Genomic DNA, 24,206 nt, shown 5'->3' with positions numbered 1-24,206 from the left:
TGACAGATTTATTTTGTTCCTTAGTTCAGAAAAATAAAAGGAGAAATTGGAGGGGGGAAAAAAAGCTAATAGCCTAGATCCTAGGCAGCACAAACATACCTCTGCAGTTAAATTTGGCGGTGTCGTAATGTCTTTCAGCACATCTAAAAAGAAAAGATTAAAGTTCAACATAAGTACATTAGGTAAGTCTAAGGTTCTATCACACTTTGGTATGTAAGGATCAGCATATGAAAGCCTCTCCCCCCCCCCCCCCCCCCCAAAACACACCCTACGTTCACATCACTTTTATAGCTCAACACCACAGCTAAACTTGATCCATGAAATTCAGAATATGGCAAACTTAAAAGATCTTGCTGAAACATAATGGTTACCCCACAGTAACTGTGGTTCTTTGAGATACTGTAGTCAGTGTAAATCTCCCTTCAAGTATGCATATGCTTCATGAGCAAGATCAGACTTTTTGGAATAGCTGTGTTCATCAAGGTCATGCATGCACCCGGTTCTCTTTTGCTCCCGTACAAGGGCATAAAGGACAGAGTGGCTGTGACTGTCCTTCAGTTCCCGCACATTTTGAAACTTGCGTTAGCTGAAGACACTGAAAGCAGGGAAGGAGGATGGATTATAGGGTTCATACAGACATCCTCATCTCGAAGAACTGCAGGGTAAGAAAAACTGTTCAAGCATGTCAGTGTGGATCTCACTGCAGGTGACAGGTAAGTAGTACTCCTTCTGGAGGGTGAGATAGAGAGTACCAGCTGCATCAGTTGAATCATGCTGTCCTGAACTTGGCATATGCCCTTGTGGCTAAGTCCAATGCACAAATATTTGGTGAAGATCAGTGGTTACTCTATGTCACTGCCTTGTACGTTTCAAAAACTGGCACACTTCTGAAGCAGGTGGAGAATGTCACTTGAGCTTTGGTGGACTGAGCCCTGATGCTGTGAAAGACACACATACCAGCCAACTGAAAATATGAAATACACAGACATTCTCTGAGCTGAAATGGCTTGGCCTTTGGAATAGCCAGTTATTGACAGAAATAAGTGGGCAGACAATCGATGTAGTAAAACAATGCTCTGGAAACATCCAGTGTGTAACTTCTCTTCCAGTGTAGAGTGGGACTTTGGAAAAAAGGTTAGTTAATTGAGTTGCATCTGAATTGGAGGCCATTTTGGGGATGAACTTTGCGTAAACTTTCAACACCACCTTGTCTCTATGAAAGATTATATAGGAAGAATCAGCCATAAGTGCTCAGAGTTGCTCTCCTAACCAAAGGAATACAGCAAGTAGGAATAAAGTCTTCAGAGTGAGATGAAGGAAAGAGCATTCTGATAGGTTCAAAAGAGATGGCCCATGACCATGACTCAAGAGGATGACCAAGCATAACTGTACCGGTGGATAGGTAGCAGAGATTGAAGCAAGGGGGACCTTAATGGAACTGAACTCTAGGCCACAGCATTTTAAAAAGGTACACAGCAAAGGGTAGAGGATCTTTGATGGTATAGCCTGAAGGGTGAAAACTATGTTGGGCCACACATCAAAAACCTTAAGACAAGTAAGTGTTTCTGGTAGAGGTCATCCTGCTTTGTAGAAGGATACCCTGAACTTGCTAACCATGGTACTTAGCCAGACAACATCCAGTCTGTCAGACGTAGTAACTTCAGGTCTGAAGTATATGACTGTGGCACTGCAATATCAAGTCCAGGCAGTCTGGGAACCGAGCAAGCAACTAAACAGACATCAGTAGCACATCTGTCAGCCAAAACTACCCTCGCCAGTAGGGGACTACGCAAATGATGATAGTTCTCTCATTTGATTTCAGATATCACCGTGGGGGACCAGGAGAATCAAAGAAAAGGCACACCTCAATTCCACTGCAGAATGAAGATGTCTGGTAAAGACCGCAAGCTCATGGATCCTCTGGAACAAAAGTTCTGACACTTGGTGTTGTCCTTGGCGACAAACAGTTCTCTCCCCCAACAACGAAGTATCTGTTCTATGATGGACCTCTTCGGTGACCACTTACGATTGTTACTGTTTACTGAAGAAATCCACCAGACTGTTGTGGACACTTTAGTTGTGGAGAGCCATCAGGGTGATCTTGTATTGATGACTTACAGAAGGGTGAGGAGTTGGCAATTCATGGCTTGTTCATATAGTGCACTGCTGAGGCACAGTCTGTCACGAGCTGCACTGGAATTTTGAAAGACAGCCTCTATGTCATTCATACCTAATATGATGGCTCTGAGTTAAGTCTCAGGTCTCATGGGGACCAACGCCATTGTACTTGCAGGTGGTCCCGCTGGGTTTCCCAAGCTGTCGCTTAAATACCCATGATTAGTGTTCTAGTCAGGGAGGGAGCTACAGAACAGTACTATGCCCCTACATGTTCTTGGGTTCTAACATCCAAGTTCTGCAAGAACATGAGGTGGTACTCAGACCTTCTGGTGTTTTGGCAGAGTAGACTGATCTGAGCCAGAATTATAAGGGCCACAGGTGAAATCTGACAAGTACTGTCATGTATGCACAGGCCAACAAGTGGTCCAATACCCCAAGGCAAGCCTGTAGGTCATAGGCTGGTTTTATTTTATCTTGGTAGCAGCCCTCACAAAAATAGGTACTTGTCTTTGTGCAGATATGCTCTCTCTGGCTTGGAACAGATCATAGCTCCTACAAACTCTATAATCTGTGATGGGATGAGAGTTTTTTCAAAGCTCACCATGAGATCTAAGTCACGCAAAAAGGGGGAGAGAAAGCATGTGCATGTATATATTCTAGGCTTGTTGCTGTCTCCTGCTGGGATCTGCTTCTGATCAACCAAGTGTAAGAGTAAATGTGGATCTTGTCTTCTCAGATCCTGTCTTCTCCACCACCAACATCCACTAGGTATTCTGTGGAGATTCTCGATACCATGTAGAGTCTGAATGGCAGTACCTTGTACTAGTAGTGATTTGGCCCCACTGTGAACCTCAAGCACTTCCTGTGGGCCAGGCTGATAGCTATGTGGAAGTACATGTCTTGTGAGGACAGCCAGATTCAGTCTTGAGTCTGAAAAGATGAGATGATGGAGGCAAGGGTTACCATCCTGAATCTGAGGCGGCATATATATCTGTTCAGTCTCCTCAGGTCTAGGATAGGATCCCTTTCCTCTTCAGGATAAGGAAGTACCAAAAGTGAGTGTCTTCCTCTACTTCTGAGGTATCTCCTGCTCTGCTCCTAGATGAAGCAAAAAGGCCAACTTTTTTTTTTTTTTTTGAATAGGCTCTCATGAAAAGTCTCTTGAGGAACGGGGAAGGGGACAGGTAGGGAATACGGTGTGGAAATGAACAGGGTAGCTGTTGGTGATCAATACCGATTTGCCTGTTATACTAGAACTAAACCTAAGGACTACAACAGGCAGCTCCTCTAGTATAATGGTCTTTTACTTGGCAGATAGTTAGGTTGTCTGCTCTAGGAGAAGGAAGGTGCCTCTTGCTGAGCTTACTATTAGTATTGTTTCTGATAGAAGCTAGCGTACAGATCCCTACGAATCTTAATGTGGCCCAGGAGTCCTTCATTAAATGGAGTGCTTTGTCTGTTCTGCGCCTAAAAGAGCTCCCCCCCCCCCCCCCCCAAAGGCAAGTCCCTCTCTGGTGGCTTGCACCTCTTTTGGGAAGCCTGAATGCTAGCAGCCATTTTAGAATGACTGATACTAGCAATCATAAGGTTTTCTTCATGGTGACAGCCATGGTGACTGATCTCAAACCATATTTGGACACATCCATGGTCATTTGCAATGCTGTTCTGACCACCACCTAGCCCTTTTATAATCCATTTCAGTTCCATCCCTTTCTCCTAGAGAATTTCAGACAGAAATAATTTATCTTTCCCAGCTAAGGAAGTTACATTTTGCGAACAGGGCTTGGTAGTTCACAATGCAGAGCTGCAATGAGGTGGAAGAATACGTGTTGTGTCTGAAGAGGTACAGGTTTTTGGGTTTGGAGGGGTTTTTTGGGGTTTGTTTTGTTTTTTGTTTTTTTAAAGTCCTTTTCTTTTACATGTCTTTTGTGGGCCCAGAATTTTCTTGTACTGCTGATACCACCAGAGACCCCAGAGTTTAGAAGAGTTCAAAGCCTTCTGAAATCACCCAGTATCTCCTTTCCACTCATATATATGTATAGGGCAAAGCTGTCAAGGTCTGCCATAATACCTTTGACAGCTCAAATATGCCCTCATTGATTGGGAGGGTGTTCCTAGCAATGGTTGTAAAGCTTAGTATTTCAAATAGCTTTTGGGACTTCTACTGGATTACTGTGATTTCAGTATCCAGGGTCTCTGCAATCCAGGACAGGAAGCCTTGAAGTCCACTGACCCAACTAGTGGTGATGATGATTCCCTTAGGTACAGATTGAGATGGCTGCTGTACCTCCATTGTCACATGCTCCTGGAGATCAAAGTCTGACACGAGTGAGTGGCCTGGCTAATGATGCCACTGTAGAGTAAGATCTTCTCTTCCTCAACATGTGGGAGGGGGATCTGCTCCAGTACACATGCAATGATGGTACCAAACATGGCCAGTGAAGCATTCTCTAAGGGTACTAGTCATGTTGAGGTTGGCCAGCTTAATGCCATCTACATCTCGCTCGGGAGGGCGGGGGAAGATATACTGAGAAATTGCCAGCATGGTTTTTTTTGTTGTTGTTTTAAGGAAACATCTAATTTCAAGAAGTGGAGATGACAAAAGTTCTTCACAGTTTGTTGTTAAAAGCACAAGTTTTGAAGCTCTCAGAGTAGTGGGTTAGACAGTCGCTAGATTCCATCTCGCAGTCATACTTGATAAGAGGGAATGGTGGGAGGGCCACGGCTGCTCCATCTTTTATGCAGTTGCACAGGAGTACAAAAAGTGTCTGCCTGCTGCACCAGGCAGACAGCCTCAGACACTGTTATGCAAGATTTCAATCTCACAAGGGAGGCACACTGACACTCAAAGTAATAAATCTTACCTATTCTTTCCTCATTTAGAATTTTACGTTTCTATTTAAAAATCCAATTAGAACTAATCAAATGTAAGACAGTAAACAAGCCTCTGAGACTTCAATTTATTTATTTATTTTTGATTCATCAAAGCTACAGCTGTGTTTTTGTAGCCAATCCTGACATCGGGAATCCCTAGCAGCTTCGGTGGCTTCAAAATTTTGAAAAGCCACTTAAGCTTGAAAATGGCCATGATTTAACATGCAACCAATCTGCACCTTCCCGGCTATCATACAAACATGAGAGATTATCCATCAACTTGACTGACAGGTCTCAAGGCCAAAGAGAAGGCAACAGCCTGTTTTCAGCATGTGGCTTCATGCCAGAGGCAACTAAACCTCCGCCTTCCCCATGTTGAGGAACTTTGCATAGAAGTAAGAGAGCACACAAAGGAATAGCCTCACAACTAATTATTCAAAGAAGACGACTGCAAGAAGTTGTACACAAGTACAAAAGAGGTATACTAAAGAGGATTGGGAACAAAGGAGAGATAGGGAATAAAAAGATTACAATTTTGGGGTGTATGAAAATAGAAGATAAAACTGAAAACATGGGTTAAATAAGAATACTGGAACTGAGAGCAAGTGGTTTAAGATGTCTGATCAAGAAAGAGTAAAGGACAGGAAAGAAAATAAAAATGAAGGAAACAGTTACATTTACAAATATTTCTAATAATTGAAATGCCAAACTGTTACAATAGGCTTTATCTGCACAGTTTGAACACCAATTTAACTAAAATGATTTAGAAACTATAAGTTAAATTGATGCAACTGTCTAATGTAGATACTATTTGAGATTTCAAACAACAAACTACATTAAAACAACTTTGAGGTTGAAAAGTCAAGCGCTCAAAGTTCAGATATACTATTGTTATGAGTTTAATTACATGATCAAATTTTTTCCACAGGACCCCAGCTCATTTTTTTCCCCAATATTCATGTAAGAAAATTAGTAATGTCAACAACTTTGCTCATTTTTAAATTAAAAGTTAGTAACTACAATGGGAAGCAATGTCTTGGGGACTGATATCATACATAGATGCCATAACTAACGTGCTGCTCCTCAATGGTGCCCTAAAGCTAGCATTTGATCCTTTTCCTATCTTGGGCCAAATATTGTGCTGAATTACCCCCTTTATAATCCTAGTTAAATTTATGATTACCTAGTGTAAGTGTTTGTACAGACTTTGCCCACATAAGAATTATGATATTTCCTGGATTCTCTACACAAATGAGTGGCATTTACAAACTAGGTTTACCATGGCTGTAGAGTCATTTTATTCTGAACCTGTTCCCAATCGATCCACTTCTTGAAAAAACCCAAAACTCTTTAGGCACATTTTTCACATGAAAGCCTCATCCAAAGAGCAAATTTGGTGATTCTGGGACATTATTAAGTCACCTGCATCAGTCTCGAGTTAACCAAGCAGGGAACAAGTGAAATATATGTCTTGTAAGGACACAAAAACAAGACTTTGTTTTGTACTCATAACTGAAAGACTTACATTTCAACTTAAAAACTTGCCATGAAGTTGAAAAAAGCCTGACACTGACAAATTTGGTTCATAAATACAATAGATAATATTAGAAAATCTGGAATGGTGTATTGGCAATATACATATCTCAAAGGCTCTTGTGCCCTGAATACAATGGCTCTTATCACTTCCTCCTCATTTTTAACCCCGAAGTTTTTAAAGAGTAATCCTTTACTCCTCTTTACCATCCACAAGCTCTGTGCCTCCAACTTTATTTTAATCTACACATTTAAAGTTTTTCCTCACCTCTTCCTTACAAATTCTTATATGCTGACCTGATTTAGAAATTATAACACATTTAGTGTTTTTACTCACCTGTTTTTAACCTGTCACTATTTGTGCCAGTTTCAAATGACACACTCAGTACTGAGCAATTCAACACTCCCTGATCTTGTGAATAATATCAAAGCCACATTTCACTAAAACTGACAGTCCTAAGAAGCAAGAAGAAGTTATTCTATTTCACATTTTTCCAGAAAAAAATTGGCTCCTACAAATAGGATTCGGGGGCCAGAAGGGATGGAAGGATAAAAAATCCTTCACTCGATCTTGACCATTCTGGTTAGAAACCTGCAGATATCCATTGCGTATCCATGGATGTGAATATCCACAGACCATTTTTATGGATTTCAGCACGGATGTAGATATAAATTTTGTATCCGCACAGGGCTCTGCAGCACACACTCACCTAAACATAGCGGCTGTCATCCAGCCTGAAGGCTCCAGCTCAGCTCTCTGAATCACGCAACAGTGTGTTGGACATTCTGGGAGTTGTAGTCCCCAGCTTGCTCGGAAAGAGGAGGTAAACTACAGCTCCCAAAAAGTAGTGAGCTAAGTGTCATTTTGAAGGTGGGGTTCTTTAAACAGATAAGCAGCAATGGCTGCGTGCATTAGAGCTGTCGTAACTGCGTTGGGGTGTCCGAGCCCCCCAGGGGGAGGGTGGCGCTGCATAGAAGGACCCAGAATTGTAGCCTCCCTGGCTGGAGCAGGGAAGGAAGTACAGCAGAGGCAGAGGGGGCAGCAGGTCTCTAGGGAGAAGTGAGCTGGAAGGTAGGCGCGTGGTTGGGGGCTTGACACAGCCCTGCGTCACTGCTGCACAGCGACCTGAGGAGCTGTTTAGAGCCCTGCAAATCCGTGGATATCTGCGGCTCGTGGATCGGATGTGGATACCTTTTCGTATCTGCGAAGGGCTCTAATTCCGGTTTAAGAGCTATTCAACGAATTACCATTTTAAAATAACTATATCAAAAAAACTTGAAATGCAACCTGATGACTATGAAAAGCCCTCCCCTTGATAATTATAATTTAAAAATATCAGAACATTCACTAAAGCCCTCTAGCTTTGGGTGACCAGGCTGAACTGCAGAAGGAGTGAAATGGTGACAGACACCCAATAAATACCTAGTTAGCTCTTTAAGGCAGGAAGAGTATATTCAAATGACTTATCAAGTGCTTTTAGAAATACTGTCACTTTTAGCTGTGAATAGAGCTGGCACGTCTTTCAGTGGGAGGTTATATTCCGATTAGGTTGCCTTCTGAACAATTTACAGGCACAAGAAAATCTCATTACTGGACTGTATGATCAACTGCTTTCAAAATTGTCAAAGTTGTATTATTTTAATATACAGTTTGGTTAACATCAATACATTTCCCTCCTCCCATCTTTTAAGAGCAACCTTATGGCAACTTTTAAAAAAGCATTCCATTTCTCATTCATTTTAATGGTGTTACGTGTATCTGGAGTCTTAAAACTGTCATCAACTATATAAAGATAATCCATCAGGGACCTATTTTTACTATATCTGAGGCACATTTACACTATTTTTAATTTACTGTTGATTTTTCTGTACAAAAAGGAAGAAAAAATATACAGAATTAAGCAAAATAAAGCTTTGAGAGGCTCAAAATAGACCAACCAACCTCCAAGGTAACTCCTATTAAGTTTATTTTTTCCTGCACTGCATTTTTGAAACATGTACATTCACAAACTTCAGCTGAAATCGACATAACATTACTGTACATTTCAGAATGCAGCTCAGGATCACGTTTAAAACAAAAGGAAAATGAAGAAAGGAAATAATTAACAAAATCCTACAAAATATTTTGATAATAGATAAACGTATGCATAACTACTCAATCCACAGAAGCAAGCATTATACCTATAAAACTAAGGCAAGCTCAACTCCACCAACAGTTGCAATAACTTATTCAAAATTGCACATGGGGATAGCAAAGAGTTCATGTAGATGCAAAAAAGAGCTGTTTAAATACAGTGTATACTACTGATACAGTGCTATAGAAATAGAGATTCAGAATAACAGAAAATATCTATTTTGCAGTTCCATCACTGAAGATGCCATTAATGTATTACCAGAAACCATGATGTGAATTACTTCTGAATTTACCACATGGTTAAAGGATCTAAAATGGGCTGTACACCATGCAATTTAGAGTAGATCAAGTAACAAGAGCCCATACCAGCATGCCGTTTAATATCTTCATTACACTTTACTAAAATGAAGTAACAGTGCTCTCAATTAGTTGTCTTGAAATAATTGTTTTAAGAAATTTGTAAAACAGTATGTTCAGTTCTGTCCAAGCATAAAAAGAAACCATTTTCACTCATGAGCTATGTTTACATTGTTTTGAAAGGCATAGATATAAAAGCATACTTACAGATTGTATATCTTGTAATGGTTTTTATGTTTTGAATCCAAAAACCTTAAAAGAGAAAAGGCAATTTACATACATGTATTTTGGCTACTACTGTTTCAAAGATATTTTAATATATTTACTAGACGACAAAATGTTTTCAGATTAATTTCAAACTAAGCAGTTTTGAATCCGAAATGCAGGCTACTCCCCCACAGTATCTCAACACACAGTGATGGGACCCAATCCTGCATGCCTCGCTCATACAAGTAGCCTCACTGGCATCAACAGGACTACTTGTATAAGTGAAGGCAGCAGGTTTTAGGCCCACATAGTTAATTACAAAATGTACTTTTAATATTCATGCTCCATTTGTCAACAATACAGAATCTTTTTAAAACTTCTATTACTGCGCTTTAGTTTGAAATTGTTTACCAAAAGGATGTCTAGTTAACTAATTCAATAAAAATAATTGCTATAATAATTACTTCCAATGTAATCATAAACACAGAATGTTTACCAGACACATTTTATCTTATGAGCTTCTCTGCAAAGTTTACTGATGCACCTGTACTCATAGGCCAATCAAATATCATAAGAACACAACAGCCGCCATACTGGGTCAGACCAATGCTCCATCCAGCCCAGTATCCTGTCTTCCTACAGTGGCCAACGCCAGGTGTTTCAGAGGGAGTGAACAGAACAGATAAACAGCCCATAGTCCATTCCCAGATTCTGGCAAACAGAGGGTAGGGACACTTTAGAATACCATCTGTTTTTGGTGATTTATTAGTGTTTAGTTTATCAATTTGTTCCAAACCTCCTCTAATGACATCTCAATCTGGGACAGTTCCTCAGATTGATCACCTACAGAATGGCTCAGGTTTGGGAACGTCCCTCACACTCAGCCATGAAGACCGATGCAAAGGATTCATTTAGTGTCTCCGCAATGGCCTAATCTTCCTTAAGTGCTCCTTTAGCATCTCAGTCATCCAGTGGCCCCATCGGTTGTTTAGCAGGCTTCCTACTTGTGATGTAATTACATTTCTTGCCCCTTTTTTTTTTTAAATCTTGGGCTAGCTGTTCTTCAAATTCTTTTTTGGCCTTCCTAATTATATTTTTACACTTCACTTGCCAGAGTTTAATGTTCTTTTCTATTTTTCTCAGTAGGATTTAACTTCTACTTCTTAAAGGATGCCTTTTTGCCTCTCACTGCTTCTTTTACTTTGTTGTTTAGCCACAATGGAATTTTTTTGGTCCTCTTATGTTTTTTTAATTTGGGGTATATATTTAAATTGAGCCTCTGTTACGGTGCCTTTAAAAAGTTTCCATGCAGCTTGCAAGGATTTCACTTTTGGAACTGTACCTTTTAATTTCTGTTTAACTAAACTTCCTAATTTTTGTATAGTTCCCCTTACTGAAATTAAATGCTACCATGGTGGCCTGCTTTGGTATTCCCTCCCCTGTCACAGGGAGGTTACATTTTATTATGTTATGGTCACCAGTTCAGCTATATTAACCTCTTGAACAGGATCCTGTGCTCCACTTAGGACTAAATCAAGAACTGCCTTTCCACTTGGGGGTTTCAGGACAATCTACTCCAAGAAGCAGTCATTTAAGGTGTCAAGAAACTCTCTGTGCATCCCATCCCATGAGGTGACATGTACTCAGGCAATATGGGGATAGCTGAAATCCCCCATTATTATGGAGTTTATTTTTATAGCCTTTCTAATCTCCCTGCACATTTCAGAGTCACTATCACCATCCTGGTCAGGTGGTTGGTAATATATCCCTATTGCTATATTCTTATTATTAGAGCATGGAATTACTATCCATAGAGATTCTATGGTACTGTTCGGTTCATTTAAGATATTTACTTCATTTGACTCTACACTTTCTTTCACAAACAGACACATTTCTGTCACTCCCCCACCAGTACGACCTATTCTGTCCCCTGGTATTACTGTGTCACATTGATGATCTTAATTCCACCAGTGCAATTAAAAATCAAATTCCAAAATGGATCTAAATAGCTATTATTAGCCATTAATGCACTGCATTAGGCATTCCAATTAGTATTTTCGGCACACAGAGAGGGAGGAAGAACATTATTTTCTAATTATTTGAACCAGCATCACTTAAACAGCTATCAATCTCTAAAAACAGATTAACGTTTTTTCCAATGCTAAAACTCTAGTGATCATTTTCAATATAATTCTCTACAATGTTACTAAAATTTCAGATAGCAACATGAAGATAAGAATACTTTGGGCTAAATTTGATACAGCAACATGAAGATAAGAATACTTTGGGCTAAATTTGATACTTACACTGACTTAAGTGAGTGTCAATGTTAGACCACTGTGTTTTTATAATGTGGTACAATCAAAATCCTCAAAGCCCTTCAAACCTGTTTAATCACATCCCCTTGAGGTGGAGAGTACACTCATTTTAAAGATGAACAAGGCACAGAAGTCAGAGGTACACTGTCAGAACGAGAACAGTCTTTAATTGCTTATTTTGGGTGGGGCTTTTTTAAAGGGATCTTACCTATTTTACAGAAAGCACCATAAATTAATGAAACTGGAAATTTTAAAAAAATAAAATTAATCTATTTTTTATAGACCACAGTTTAGGTAGACTAATGAATTTCACTTTGTTTCCCATTTCAATTTTATCTTCTCATGCACTAGCACTAGTTTGGAATGTTTGAGTTGCAGAACTTAACAGGAATTTTGATCTGTTTTTAAAACAGTACTGGTATTTTTTCCTATTAATCTTGGATTTTGTAAAAGTTTATTTAAATAAAAGTCTAAATTTGACGTCAAATTTAATCTGAACAGTTTCCCTCTAAGTGTCCCTCACTTACCAGTCAGTCAGTCAACGGGAAATAGAGGAACAGAACCCACAGAATTATAAGTGATAAATTTTCTGAACTAAGTAGGAACAAGGTCAAGTTTTCCCTGCTTTGTTCAGGTCAGCTAAAGCACTGTGCAAACTCCCTTCCTCCCCCTTAATGGTGGGGAAGGGGAAGAGGAAAAAAAGTCTTTTCTACACTTCATGTAGCAGCTTTAAGAGCTGAATTATAACCATGATACACCAAAAGTGCCATGATTATATATGATGTGTCACCTGGTAATGTTCAATAAGAAACAACATACAAGTGTTTACACTTATCAAAGAGTGTTTGCACATCAGCCAGAATGAATTAAATTAGCCATGGCAGTACATGCTGTTCACATTGAAAAGAAACATGAGCTGCTAAAATCCTGGAAAGCTCAAGCAAAAACAAGCTCTAGTTATCAGTCATAATACTCCAGAAGAACCTCTGTGGTTAAACTGATGTGTTAAAATAAGAACAGATGTGAGTATAGCACTGAATCCTAGACTGCAAGAACACAGTTACGACTGGCACCCTTGTAGGCCGTTTCAGAGGGTTCAAATGGCTTAATGAACACAGATTCATCCCTAGAGATGGCCCCACTAGATTAGAGTTGGAATACATGGAAGGGGGAGGGGCAAAACTGGCACTTTCTCTGGTTTCTGCCAGTAGTTTACTGGCTTTGTGGATGAGTTTAGTTTCTAGGGTTGTCAAATAAGGCATTTTTCTAAGCCCTCACAAAAAGTTAGAAAGCCTCAACGCAGCACTACAACAAACTTAAAAGTAACTGCTTGCATTTTAAAAGATGAAGAGCAATAGTAGCTTTCTAGAAACAGAGTATTTCCAATACAATAATGTCATTAATTAATTTGACACCACATTTGACACTGACTAGTCAAAAAAAACTAGATACTAATTTCTCCCGGACCTTGAGTAAATGTATATGGATTGTGTGTAAAGCATTAGTAAACTCAAAAATCTTTTTCATAAAATGAAAAAATGGTTACTGCCGCTGGGGTATTGCATGGTTATACTTTTGTACAGTCATGCTTCATGTTTGACAACAAGGAACTCAAGGTAACATAACCCAGGCCACATGCAGGTCCCTTGCAGTCATTTAATTTGCATATTTTAAAATATCTAAATGTCATTGATTATATACCTATGATATGGCTTTGCAAAATGAAAAGTTCTCCTTTAGTCACCTAACTTTATGGAAATGCTATTTTGCTCATCTAACTTTTACAACCTTAAAGTCTATGACTTGCAGATAATGCACAGTATTCTCAAAACCAAGTACATCTCTTCTAAATTGTAAAGCAATTAGAATTAAATATTTGTAACTGTGGCGGGCAGACAGCCAAAACTACACTTGCAATATTAATTTGGGTTGGACCACCAGGTTGGGTAAGATTTCCCACCCTTTTTGACCTTTTATGTCTAGAACCCATATTCAACAAAGGATGTAAGCGGGGCTTAGGACAAAACACAGGCAGGCTGACTGGATTCACTGGAAGCCAGAAATCACTTAGGATAGGAATTTAGGAGTAAGGGTGTAGCACCAGCACAATGTAAAATGGGTCAGCCAGTAGCATCTGTATCTCTACCACTGTAGGTTGATGCAATGGACATGAAGAAAGTAATCTGATGAGAGATGTGAGCACCATATTGATAACTTAAGATGAAGGTGACTCAAAGGCAAAGCATATGGAGTAATCATTTTAGCACTAGGTAGTTGAAAGACTATGGCAAGTTGAACTCACTGAGCAGAGGAAAGACTTCTCTGCTTAAAATACAGAAGACAAACTATAATGAAAAGGATAGATTTAAAGATCACTTCTGTTTTATCATGGCTGTACAGAAAACTGCTTCATAGCAGAAGGTTTTCTGCTTTCAACAGAGAATCTTCTGTTTTGGTTGTCCACGTTCAAGCTGTCAAATACAGAGACAGGATAGAGAATCCAGCTTCAGCTCTGAGACATCAGATCTGGAATACCAGACAGTGGAACTTATAGATCCAGTAAAAAATCCTTGGTCTGATCACCAAAGTGCTTTGCCCAGGCTGGGGCTGCTTAACAGTGTTCCTCTCCTGCCTACACTTATCAGTCTGGGTATGAAAGGGATTGGAAGAAATGCATAAGGAGATTTGAGACCAGTTCACAAGATGGACAACTGTCAGCCATGATTTTTTTTTTGCCTTCCCTCAGAGAAAAGCTGGTATTATTTCTTGTTCCAATGGTGGCACACAGATCTACCCAACAATTTCTTCCCTTCTGGAAATCCAAAGACTATTTCCTTCAGGGATCACTTATGCTGAGCACTGCACTTTCAGTTGAAGACACTGACCTGAATGTTTCCCTGGCCTTATAGCTACAGACTCATAGCTCAATCTATTTAGCTTAAAGAGAAGGTTAATGGATGACTTGATTACAGTCTATAATTACCTACATAGGGAATAAATATTTAATAATGGGCTCTTCAGTCTAGAGAGAAAGGTAAAACAATCAAATGGCTATAAGTTGAAGCTAGACAAATTCAGACTGGAAATAAGGTGTAAATTTTTAACGATGGTAAATTTTTCCAGTGGTTTTCAAGGGTTGTGGTGGCTTCTCCATCACTGAATTTTTAAATCAAGATTGGATGTTTTTGTAAAACATATGCTCTAGAAATTTCCCAAAATAATTCCTATGGCCTGTGCTATACAGGAGGTCAGACTAGATGATCATAATGATCCCTTCTGGCCTTAGAATCTATGACTCTAGAAGAATTCAACCAACCATAATGAGAGATGACACACAAGGTAGAGGGGTAGTATTTGTGAGCATTTTGAGAGAGGAATGCGTAGATTGAGGTAGGCATGCTTCACATGTCAAGCTAATTGCTCTTTGCTCCTGCAAAGCAGTAAGGCTGGACTCCCCTTGAGTCCAGAGCACCTAAGTTAATATATGGTGATCTCCCCATCTCCCCAAGTGGAGGCATCCATGAGTACACCTCTACCCAGATATAACGGGGTCCTCGGGAATCAAAAAATCTTACCGTCTTATAGGTGAGACCGCCTTATATCGGGGTAGGGAGAGGAACCGCGCTGCTGCTGCGCTTCTCCCTTGCTCCCTTCCAGGCTTGGCACACCAGTCAGCTATTTGGCGCAGGAAGCCTGGAAGGTCCGGGGGGGGGGTTGAGAAGCAGAGCGGCGGTGGCACACTCAGTAGAGGCAGTGGAGCAGAGGTGAGCTGGGGTGGGGAGCGGTTCCTCTCCCTACCCCGATATAATGAAGTCTCACCCTCTGCACACACCCCTCTTACTTGCTGCGGCCCCCTGGCCCCAGCTCACCTCTGCTCCGCCCCCTCCCACGAGCACGCTGCAGTTCCGCTTCTCCACCCTCCCAGGCTTGCTACACCAATTTGGTGCGTGCTCGTGGGAGGGGGCGGGGGTGGGAGGCAGAGCGGAGGTAAGCTGGGGCAGAGACCGCAGCAAGTATTGGGGGGAGGCTCAGAGGAACAGCTTGCGATAACACGAATTCGGATATAACAAGGTAAAGCAGCCCCACTCCCCGGAGCACTGCTTTACTACGTTATATCTGAATTCATGTTATATCTGACTGCATTATATCAGGGTAGAGGTGTAGTACTGTAGGCAGCAACATCTAGAATGGGACACCTTTCCAGCCTTGGCAAAGTTTTGTCCATCAGCATAATAAAGTGATGCCATTGTTCCACAGATGATAGTTGATGTCATCCCAACAAAGTCAGTACACAGCCCTTAACCATCCTTACTGAGGATGTAACTGAACCTACATAAAAAGGAAAGGAGTACTTGTGGCTTGAAGTGAGCTGTAGCTCACGAAAGCTTATGCTCATATAAATTGGTTAGTCTCTAAGGTGCCACAAGTACTCCTTTTCTTTTTGCGAATACAGATTAACAGCTGCTACTCTAAAACCTGAACCTACATAAGCTCATAAGCCCATCTCATCTAACCACCGTTAGCACTGGCTCTGCAGAAAATAAGCTTTCACTGATTTATATTGCAGGACTGCCCCATCAACTCTAGTGTCTCAGCAGGCATCAAGATGGACGTTTTTTAAACTAATTCTTGGTCTGAAAGGGTTCTCCAAGCCCTGAAGTGACTTATCCCATATTAACCAAGGTGAGTGCAAGAGTCCAGTCTCAAAATAGTTACCACCACTGCTAGACACTGAAGACCATGGGCAACTGATACTGTTGATCAACTAGAGTGAACGGAGTATAGTAATCCAGGAAGCTCATGGAAAGTAAGTCTAAATGTGTCCTAGTTGGGAGCCAGAAACCAATTCTGTAGATCAGTGGTTCTCAACCAGGAGAACATTGTACCCCTGGGGGTACGGAGAGGTCTTCCAAGGGGTACATTAACTCATCTAGATATTCGCCTAGTTTTACAACATGCTACATAAAAAGCAACAGCGAAGTCAGTACAAACTAAAATTTCATACGACTTGTTTATACTTCTCTATATACTATACACTGAAATGTAAGTACGATATTTATATTCCAATTGATTTTATTTTATATGGTAAAAATGAAAAAGTAAGCAATTTTTCAGTAATAATGTGTTGTGACACTTCTCTGCATTTTTATGTCTGATCTTGTAAGCAAACAGTTTGATTTGTCTTGTGTACCCACAAGTTACACCTCACTTTAGACTCCTGAAAGGGGTTCAGTAGTCTTGAAAGGTTGAGAAACACTCCTGTAGAAGGCACTGGATTATGAAGAGGTTTGTCACCAAGCAGAATTTCTAAGGCATGACAAATTTGTTGAGTCATCTGAAGTCCACAATGGGATGAAACCCCTTCCCTGTCTTGGTAATAGGAAGTAATAACAATGAACACTCCTGCCAATAACACATTAGGGACCATCTCTATTACACCATCTAGACGAAGGATGCAATTTATTTGCTTAGTACTGTCTTGTGAGGGGAAAAATAGGAATGCAAGAGCAGAATTAGAGGGTGCATCCTTGATCCACTCTTTCCAGGACCAGTTTGCTGAAAGTAATTTCACTTTGTACCACAAGGAAGTACAAAAGATGGTTGCCAAGAAGGGTACAGATCCCCAAATAGTTGCTAGATCTGAAGTTACCAAGCAGCATAATCAACCATGCTTCTAAGCACAATATGTGGCTGTGCTTCGACTCTTTCTGGGAGGGCTTCTATACCAATGGTAAAGTTTCTGAGTGGGTTGATACCTAGGAACCACCCAATACCAGGGCATTTTGTTCTTTTTAAAGCTGTTTTTTAGTTGGGAAGAGATTGTATGTATTGATATTTTGGGTCATTTACAACAAGACATTAAAATGACATTGTCTTGACATGTACAGGTACATATCTTAATATCAAGTTAATATTAAGCAACATATTATATATTTACCATACATTATATCATTAACATTTTCTTTTTAAAAAAGAATACACTGGGTCAGTAATACTTAACCATTCATATTAACTTTTTTAGGAAACAATGTTTTCTGGGGTCAAGGGGGAAAGTCTCAGGAGAACAGAAAGAAAGGAAAGTGAAGGTGCGTGGGGGGGGGAGGGGACGGGACGCATATTTAGTTCAATCATCCTCTGAATAGCCTTCTTGCTTAAGTATAGAATTACTGTGTCTATCAAAGCATCTCAGTGATTTCAATATTTCTATTATAATGTTTTCCAGTGAAAGGTATACTATTTCCTTTATCCACTTTTTTGGTGAAATCCACTTGGCACTATGCTCACGAAAAAGAATTTCGGTATAAGATAGTTATTAATATTTTATTTCAGGTATCTAGAGCAGGAATCCTGGGTCCACAAATTTAAGAAAGCTCTATTTTTTGTAAGCAAAAAATAGAAGTAGCACGAACAGGATAGCTTCCTTATTCCTGGTTTGAATCTTTTTAACAGGCTAACTCCCAACACATCTTGTAAATCCAGTTCAAGTTTAGCACTGATTTGTTTTTTGGTTTTTTTATTTCATGATGGTTTTCCAAAAGTGTTTCACCATCCAGCAGTACCACAACATATATATGAAAGAGGGCTTAACTGTTTTACATTTCAGACAGACACCTGTGGCTATATAATAAAATAAATACTGAGATGGAAAAACCAACATTCTGTAAACCAGGGGTAGTTTATTTTTTGTCAAGGTCCACATTTCTTTGTCAAGGTATAGTCAAGGTCCAGGCTAAAGAAAAATAAAAATGGTAGTAAATAGAAAGATTTTGGGGTCCATTCAAAAGTGTCTGGCAGTCTGGATTTGTCCTGTGGTACGCGTAGTGATGATCCCTGCTATAAACTGAATAGTACTGAATTTGTACTATTTGGTTAGTCTTAGAGCCAATATTTACCATCTACATTATTTCATTCCATTCTTTTGCTGTTATTTCACATTTACAGTGTGCACTTCATAACTTAACAGCTTTGTGTAATTTCGTCTTTAAAAACAGGCATGCGATTATACATTCTAGACAATCTTGAGTGCTGAAACTTTGAGACCTACAAATTTTGAGCTTTGTATTGAACTTTGAGCAATACAAATTGCTTTGTTGGTTCCTTCCTTCTCTGAAAGTGTTTTAATAAAGTAAACTATCTGTACAAACTCAAATTATGCATTCTTTTCTTTTTAAATATGAGATATCTGTTTAAGAGTTGCCCATCCCTAAAGGAAGCCATCCATTTTTGGGGTTTGAAAGCACTAAACTTTTTAGTAGTAGGTGATGTTTCATGGACGCTAGAATTTTGGGATTCAAGTTTGGTACACAATTATACAATGATACTGAGTTTGTCAGTTTATGTTCTATCTGTATGCATGAGGAAGTCTCTGTTAGACATCCATTCCAGTACTGATCTAATTTTATCTACCTAGAGTATCTCTGAAGTTTGGTAGCACCTAACCTCCTGTTTCAACTGGAGATTCCAGCCATTCCCTTTTGATTCTTGTGTTCCAAATGGACCATAGGAATCCTAACATTAAATTTCTTTAAGAAATTTTCAGGGGGTATAAAGAGAACCATAGAAATAGCCCCTGGAGAAGACATTCATTTTGAAGTACATAAATTCTACCTAACAAAGTCAAAACATAGGTATGTTAACCTTCTCAACTCATTGTAAATATTTTTCACTAACGGCTCAATATTTAAATTAAACAGCTCCCCCACTTCAAATATATTAATGCCTAAATATCTAATTTTATCATCAACTACTTTCAGAGGATATTAAGCATCTTTTGGAGCCCAGGCATAGTATCTCTAATTTAGGAGTAATTCAGTCTATATTCCTTTACCATAAGGTTTCAATTATTTCCTGTAATACAGGCCAGCTTTTATTTATATCTTTTATCAAAAGAATAAGATCATTCGTGTATAATTGAACTTTCTAATCCCAATATACTTAGTTCCCTGAATTCAGGGTCTTAGTTCTTTTGTGCTAAAGGTTCAATAATCAAATCAAATAAGTGACACCTGTGTCTTGTTTCTTTGTATGAAGGTACAGGCTCGGTCTTTGTAACATTTCACCAAATACAGGTCAAAGGATTTCTGTAGTGATTTTAAATCCACTTTGAAAGATTCCCCAAACCTATACATCTCTAACATTCTAAATAAAAAGACATTCTACCGAGTCAAAAGCCTTTTCTGCATTCATCATAAGAACGCAGGCCTCTTTAATAGTGCTTGTGGAATGCTGCAGCACACGTAGGAGTTATCTTATATTATTTCAGGGGCTTCCTCCTTTTATAAATCCAGTTGGACTTTGGTCCATTAATTTAGGCATTGTCCTCTCTAATCTGGATGACACTATGGTAGTAAAAAGAAAAATCTTATTTATTAATGAGCTGGGCCTATGAAATCCTGGATCTGTTATGTTTTTATTTGGTTTAGGCATCAAAAATCTCTCTGCTTGATAGAAGGTATTTAGTAAGCACTCAGTTTCCCAAGAAAATTGAAATACATTTGCTAACAAGGGCATTACTTGTGTTTTAAAACTTGAGACTTCAGAAGCATATCCATCTGGAACAGGACTTTTCCCCAATCTTAGTGATGACTACACCATTTCTATTTCTTCTTGTGTTAGTGGGCTAACTAGTATGACTTTCATTAGGTGTCAGTCTGGGCATGTTAATATACTGCAATATACTAGTTCCCAATTCTTCCATTTATACATATTTGGAAGTCTCTCTCTCTCACACACACATATTTCATTAGTAATTTGTAAATTCCTTTGTTTGCTTTTTGGTGTATTCCATTCTGTCCTTAAGGTACTGCATAGCTGCTCCGAGTCTCCAGCTGGAAATAAATCTGGCTCAATCTGCAAGACTTGTTCCTCCATTCATAAAGCCTTTGTCTTACAAATGAGAGCTGTTTGGGTTTTTTCCTATTACCAGTGCTTCTAATGCTCTGTTTTTCATCTCTTGGTTTTAACTTTGTATCAGTCAGTCAAATAATAAGGCTTCTGCAAATTGTAAATTTGTTCCTCTATGTCCACTTATTTTTGCTTTTCTTTTTTCCCTACAACTACTTTATGAGATAATTATAGCTTAAAAGGCCTCCCACCTAGTTCTCGTGGATATATCATGTATATAATTATCAGTGTTTTTTCCATTTTATTCACCAAGTTTGTGTCTTTTAACAAAATATAGCTAAGTTTCCTCTTTTCCCTTATTCATTCATTAGACTATTTTAATGAAGACGGGTGCCTGGTCTAAGATACGTATTAATCAAACTCTAACATTAAGAATTTAATGGAAAAGAACTTTTGATATCAAAATTAAATGTATCTTAGTATGCCCTTTGGCAGTTTTGGAGGAAAAAACCTGAAGTCCTTCCTATTATCAGATTCCCTGCATATACATTCAATATCACGGTATGCATCCGATGAAGTGAGCTGTACTCACACAAGTGCCACAAGTACTCCTTTTCTTTTTGCGAATACAGACTAACACGGCTGTTACTCTGAAACCTTAAACCATGTATTTCAGACAAACATTCTATTTTCATTTCCTTCTTATGCTTGATATTTGCTAATATCCTTAATACTTACATATTTTCCTAACTTTAATTTCTGTGCCATGATTTATGGACAATTACTTAATATTCCTAACACACAATATAAAATCATTCTAAAGATTTCTGCCACTGAGGCAGTATTTTCCTGAACACGCAAAACCATTTTGTTTTGTTATAGTCAAAAGTTGTCCCAATTCCACTTTTCTGATACTTACAGGGCCCCTGATTATGCTCTATTTAATGTTAATCTAATTAGTTTAATTCCCAGTTCTTGGTCTCCTGAATTTGGTTCCAGGACTGAGTTCAGGAGCTTTTATGCTTCTAGTATAAAAAGAGTGGGAGATTACAATCCTCTTTCTCCCCCCGCACCAAGCCTGAAAATATAGCAGGTGGGTCAGACACAATGCAGACTGAAGCTTTTTCCTATGGAGCTGTGTGCAGACTTGTGTAAACTCAACACTCTTCCTCTGTGCACCGATAAAAGGGTCTTGATACGAGTTGACTCGGTTGCCCTCCATTTTTTCTTTCAACTTCCCAGCTGTGTTGAGAACCAAAACTTGACCTCAAGTTCTGTAGCCGTACTATGACAGGATGTGTTCTAGTCACATTTCTGTTGTGCAGTGATTCCTCAATCCAGTGTGCTCTTTCAATCTTAATTTTATCTGATCTGACCAACTGATTCAAGACTTTCAGACTCCAAGTTTCAAAATATTTATAGGTTATTTGCCTTTGGTCCCTTCTAGCAGACCTAGAATCCTAGTATTTTTTCTAGGTCCCCCATTTTCCAAATCTTCCACCTTTTCAGTCAATGTTTTGATAGGAGACACTAGGATCATACATCTCTCCTCCTGACCCTCCATGTCATCCTCACTGTGGTAATTCTAGAGTCCATCTCTGTAATGGATACTACTAGTTCATCTGACTATTCATTGTCCAGCTGTCATTTAATTTTTCTTCAAGCTTGCTCAAACGGGTTTTAGCACCAGAGTTAAATTAGCAGTAATCTGTGGCACTCTTGAGCCATCCGCAGAACTGCTAAGTCTTCTTCCACTCCAGCTCTTTAACTTGTATATTATCCTCTTTTGTTTTACCCTTCTCCAAACTTTTCAGAGTTGCCAACTGTTGCCCACATTTCTGGCTAGATATTAACTGTAAGTCCACCTACTTCACACTTCGTTTTCTGGCATCACTGCTGTTCTTTGTGATTCTCCAAGGGGGATGGACCTGCCAGTCATGCCACTTCTCAACTTTCAGATCAGAGAAGAGAGTTACCTTTTCCGTAACTGGGGATCTTCAAGATCTGTTGCTCATGTCTATTCCACAATAGGTTTGCATGCTCGCCATGTGCACCAGTGCAGGAAGTTTTTCCCCTAGCAGTACTGGGGGGGGGGGGGGGGGGAGAGGAGGAGGAAGTCCATAGAAAGTCCCAGAAAGACTCCACCAGAAGTCACATGACCCTTTTACAACTTCTTGGTAATGGTCAAAGATCTCAAGCTGCTTGAGTCCTTTAGGGCATGGAAGGAGAAAGTCATCCACACTGGAGCTCAACTCTGGTCCCTCAAAAGGAAGAGCCTCAACTGTTGTATTCACCTGAGTCATCTTAAGTACAGTCCTGAAGATACCCCTAAAAATAAAATGAGACAAAACCTAAGGGAGCCCAGGAAATGGAAGGCAACAAGAAAGCTGCTGAGACAGGATAAACATGGGAATCCTGGAACCAATGGAGCCCAGTATGAACCTCTAACCTTCATTCCGAGTAGCAGTTTGACTGGCATTCTCTGGAACCAAATAACTGCTGCACATGGTTGAGTAGAGAGAGAGAGAATGAGGGAAGACAAAAGCGGTTTCTCTGCTCAGCAACAGTGAAAAGCACTCAGTCTTAGAGGAAGCCATCTCCTTGGTGACTATGATTCCTGGTGAAGAACAGTACTTATGCTGTTGCAGATGGTAGTACTCCAAGCTGGGGTACAGCTACCAAGGATTTTGACTGGCCAGACCCATGATCTCAGCACAGACTTTTAACTCCCTAGATTCAGATTAAGGCTAGATGGGACTATTAGATCATCTAGTCTGTCCACCTCTATTGCACAGAATGTCATCCAGTTATCTCTTCACTCAGCCCATTACTTGTGTTTAACTGAAGCATGTCTCCTAGAAAAACATCTAGTCTTGATTTGAAGACTTAAATGGAGATTCCATTAGTTCTCTTGTTGGTTTGAAGTTCTCAAGACAGTTATTACTCTATACCAAGCAAAGTCACTTGTCCCTAGAGTCACCATAGGTCTCCAGGTGACCTACCTTGAAGATTGAATACCACAGTTGTGGTGGTACTGAAGAAGCAAGCCAACTCCTTACTAATGGCACTTCCAGATCTTGGTGGGGACTGGTTTCAGAGCGCATCTCCTGGAAACTGTGCCATGAAACAGGAGTCCCGATCACCAGAGAATTTGAGACAGAGCTTAAAAAGACCTTCCAGTAACAGATTCAAGCAAATCAGACCAAAACCTTGGGACAAGTTTTGGTAGCTTGGTCTTTAAGAGGGATGACTCTCTTGGCTAACAGTAATAGGAGTAGAACCCAACTATCCAGGCTCATTGCTCAATCAGAACGGGAAGTATTTGCAATGTTAAATCAAAAACAGAATATTTCTGAATACGAGAAAATGTTTAGTAGTTCAGAAATAAAATGGTTACTGAAAAAGGAGTTCTAAAATAGGAAGGATGGTCTTGTTAAGGCCTCGAACCGGGCATCAGAAGATCTGCTTTCTATTCCCAGCTCTGCAACAGACCTATGGTACGACCTTGGACAACTTAATATCTCAATGCCTCAGACTTCCTCATCTGTAAAAATAGGGGCCTATGCTACAAGAGCATAGGATGAAATCTTGGTCCTGCTGAAGTGAATGGGAGTTTTACCATTGATATCAATGGCATCAACCTTTCACTTGTGGAGTCTAAATTCATGAATGTGTGTAAAAAATACTTTAAGGTCCTCAAATGGCATGCAGCACAAGGACAGAGTTTTATTTCCTATCATGATAAATGTTTATTAAATAAGTGACTATGCGTGAAGTTTACACCATTCAACTGATAACGATGCAATATATTACCCATTTAA

The 24,206-nt window shown here is 39.6% G+C and overlaps 1 protein-coding gene across 2 annotated transcripts in view; it reads right to left on the bottom strand.

Moving 5' to 3' along the window:
* The window catches only part of PTEN (phosphatase and tensin homolog), a 93,313-nt gene that overhangs the window by 39,351 nt on the left and 29,756 nt on the right, over positions 1-24,206 (bottom strand). Inside the window, exons 3-4 of one of the 2 annotated variants that reach the window (XM_075130939.1) lie at positions 9,224-9,268; positions 100-143 (exon numbers count right to left, since the gene is read on the bottom strand). In XM_075130939.1, coding sequence (XP_074987040.1) covers positions 100-143; positions 9,224-9,268 — 89 coding nt within the window. The remainder of the gene's footprint in view (positions 1-99; positions 144-9,223; positions 9,269-24,206) is intronic. The other variant, XM_075130940.1, reaches the window with a different exon arrangement.

The sequence above is a fragment of the Caretta caretta genome, chromosome 7 (genome assembly GCF_965140235.1).
Source record: "Caretta caretta isolate rCarCar2 chromosome 7, rCarCar1.hap1, whole genome shotgun sequence".
In the NCBI taxonomy this organism is placed as follows: Eukaryota; Metazoa; Chordata; order Testudines; family Cheloniidae; genus Caretta; species Caretta caretta.
Note: the sequence above shows the minus strand (reverse complement) of the source record. Positions and strands in the feature narration are given on the sequence as shown.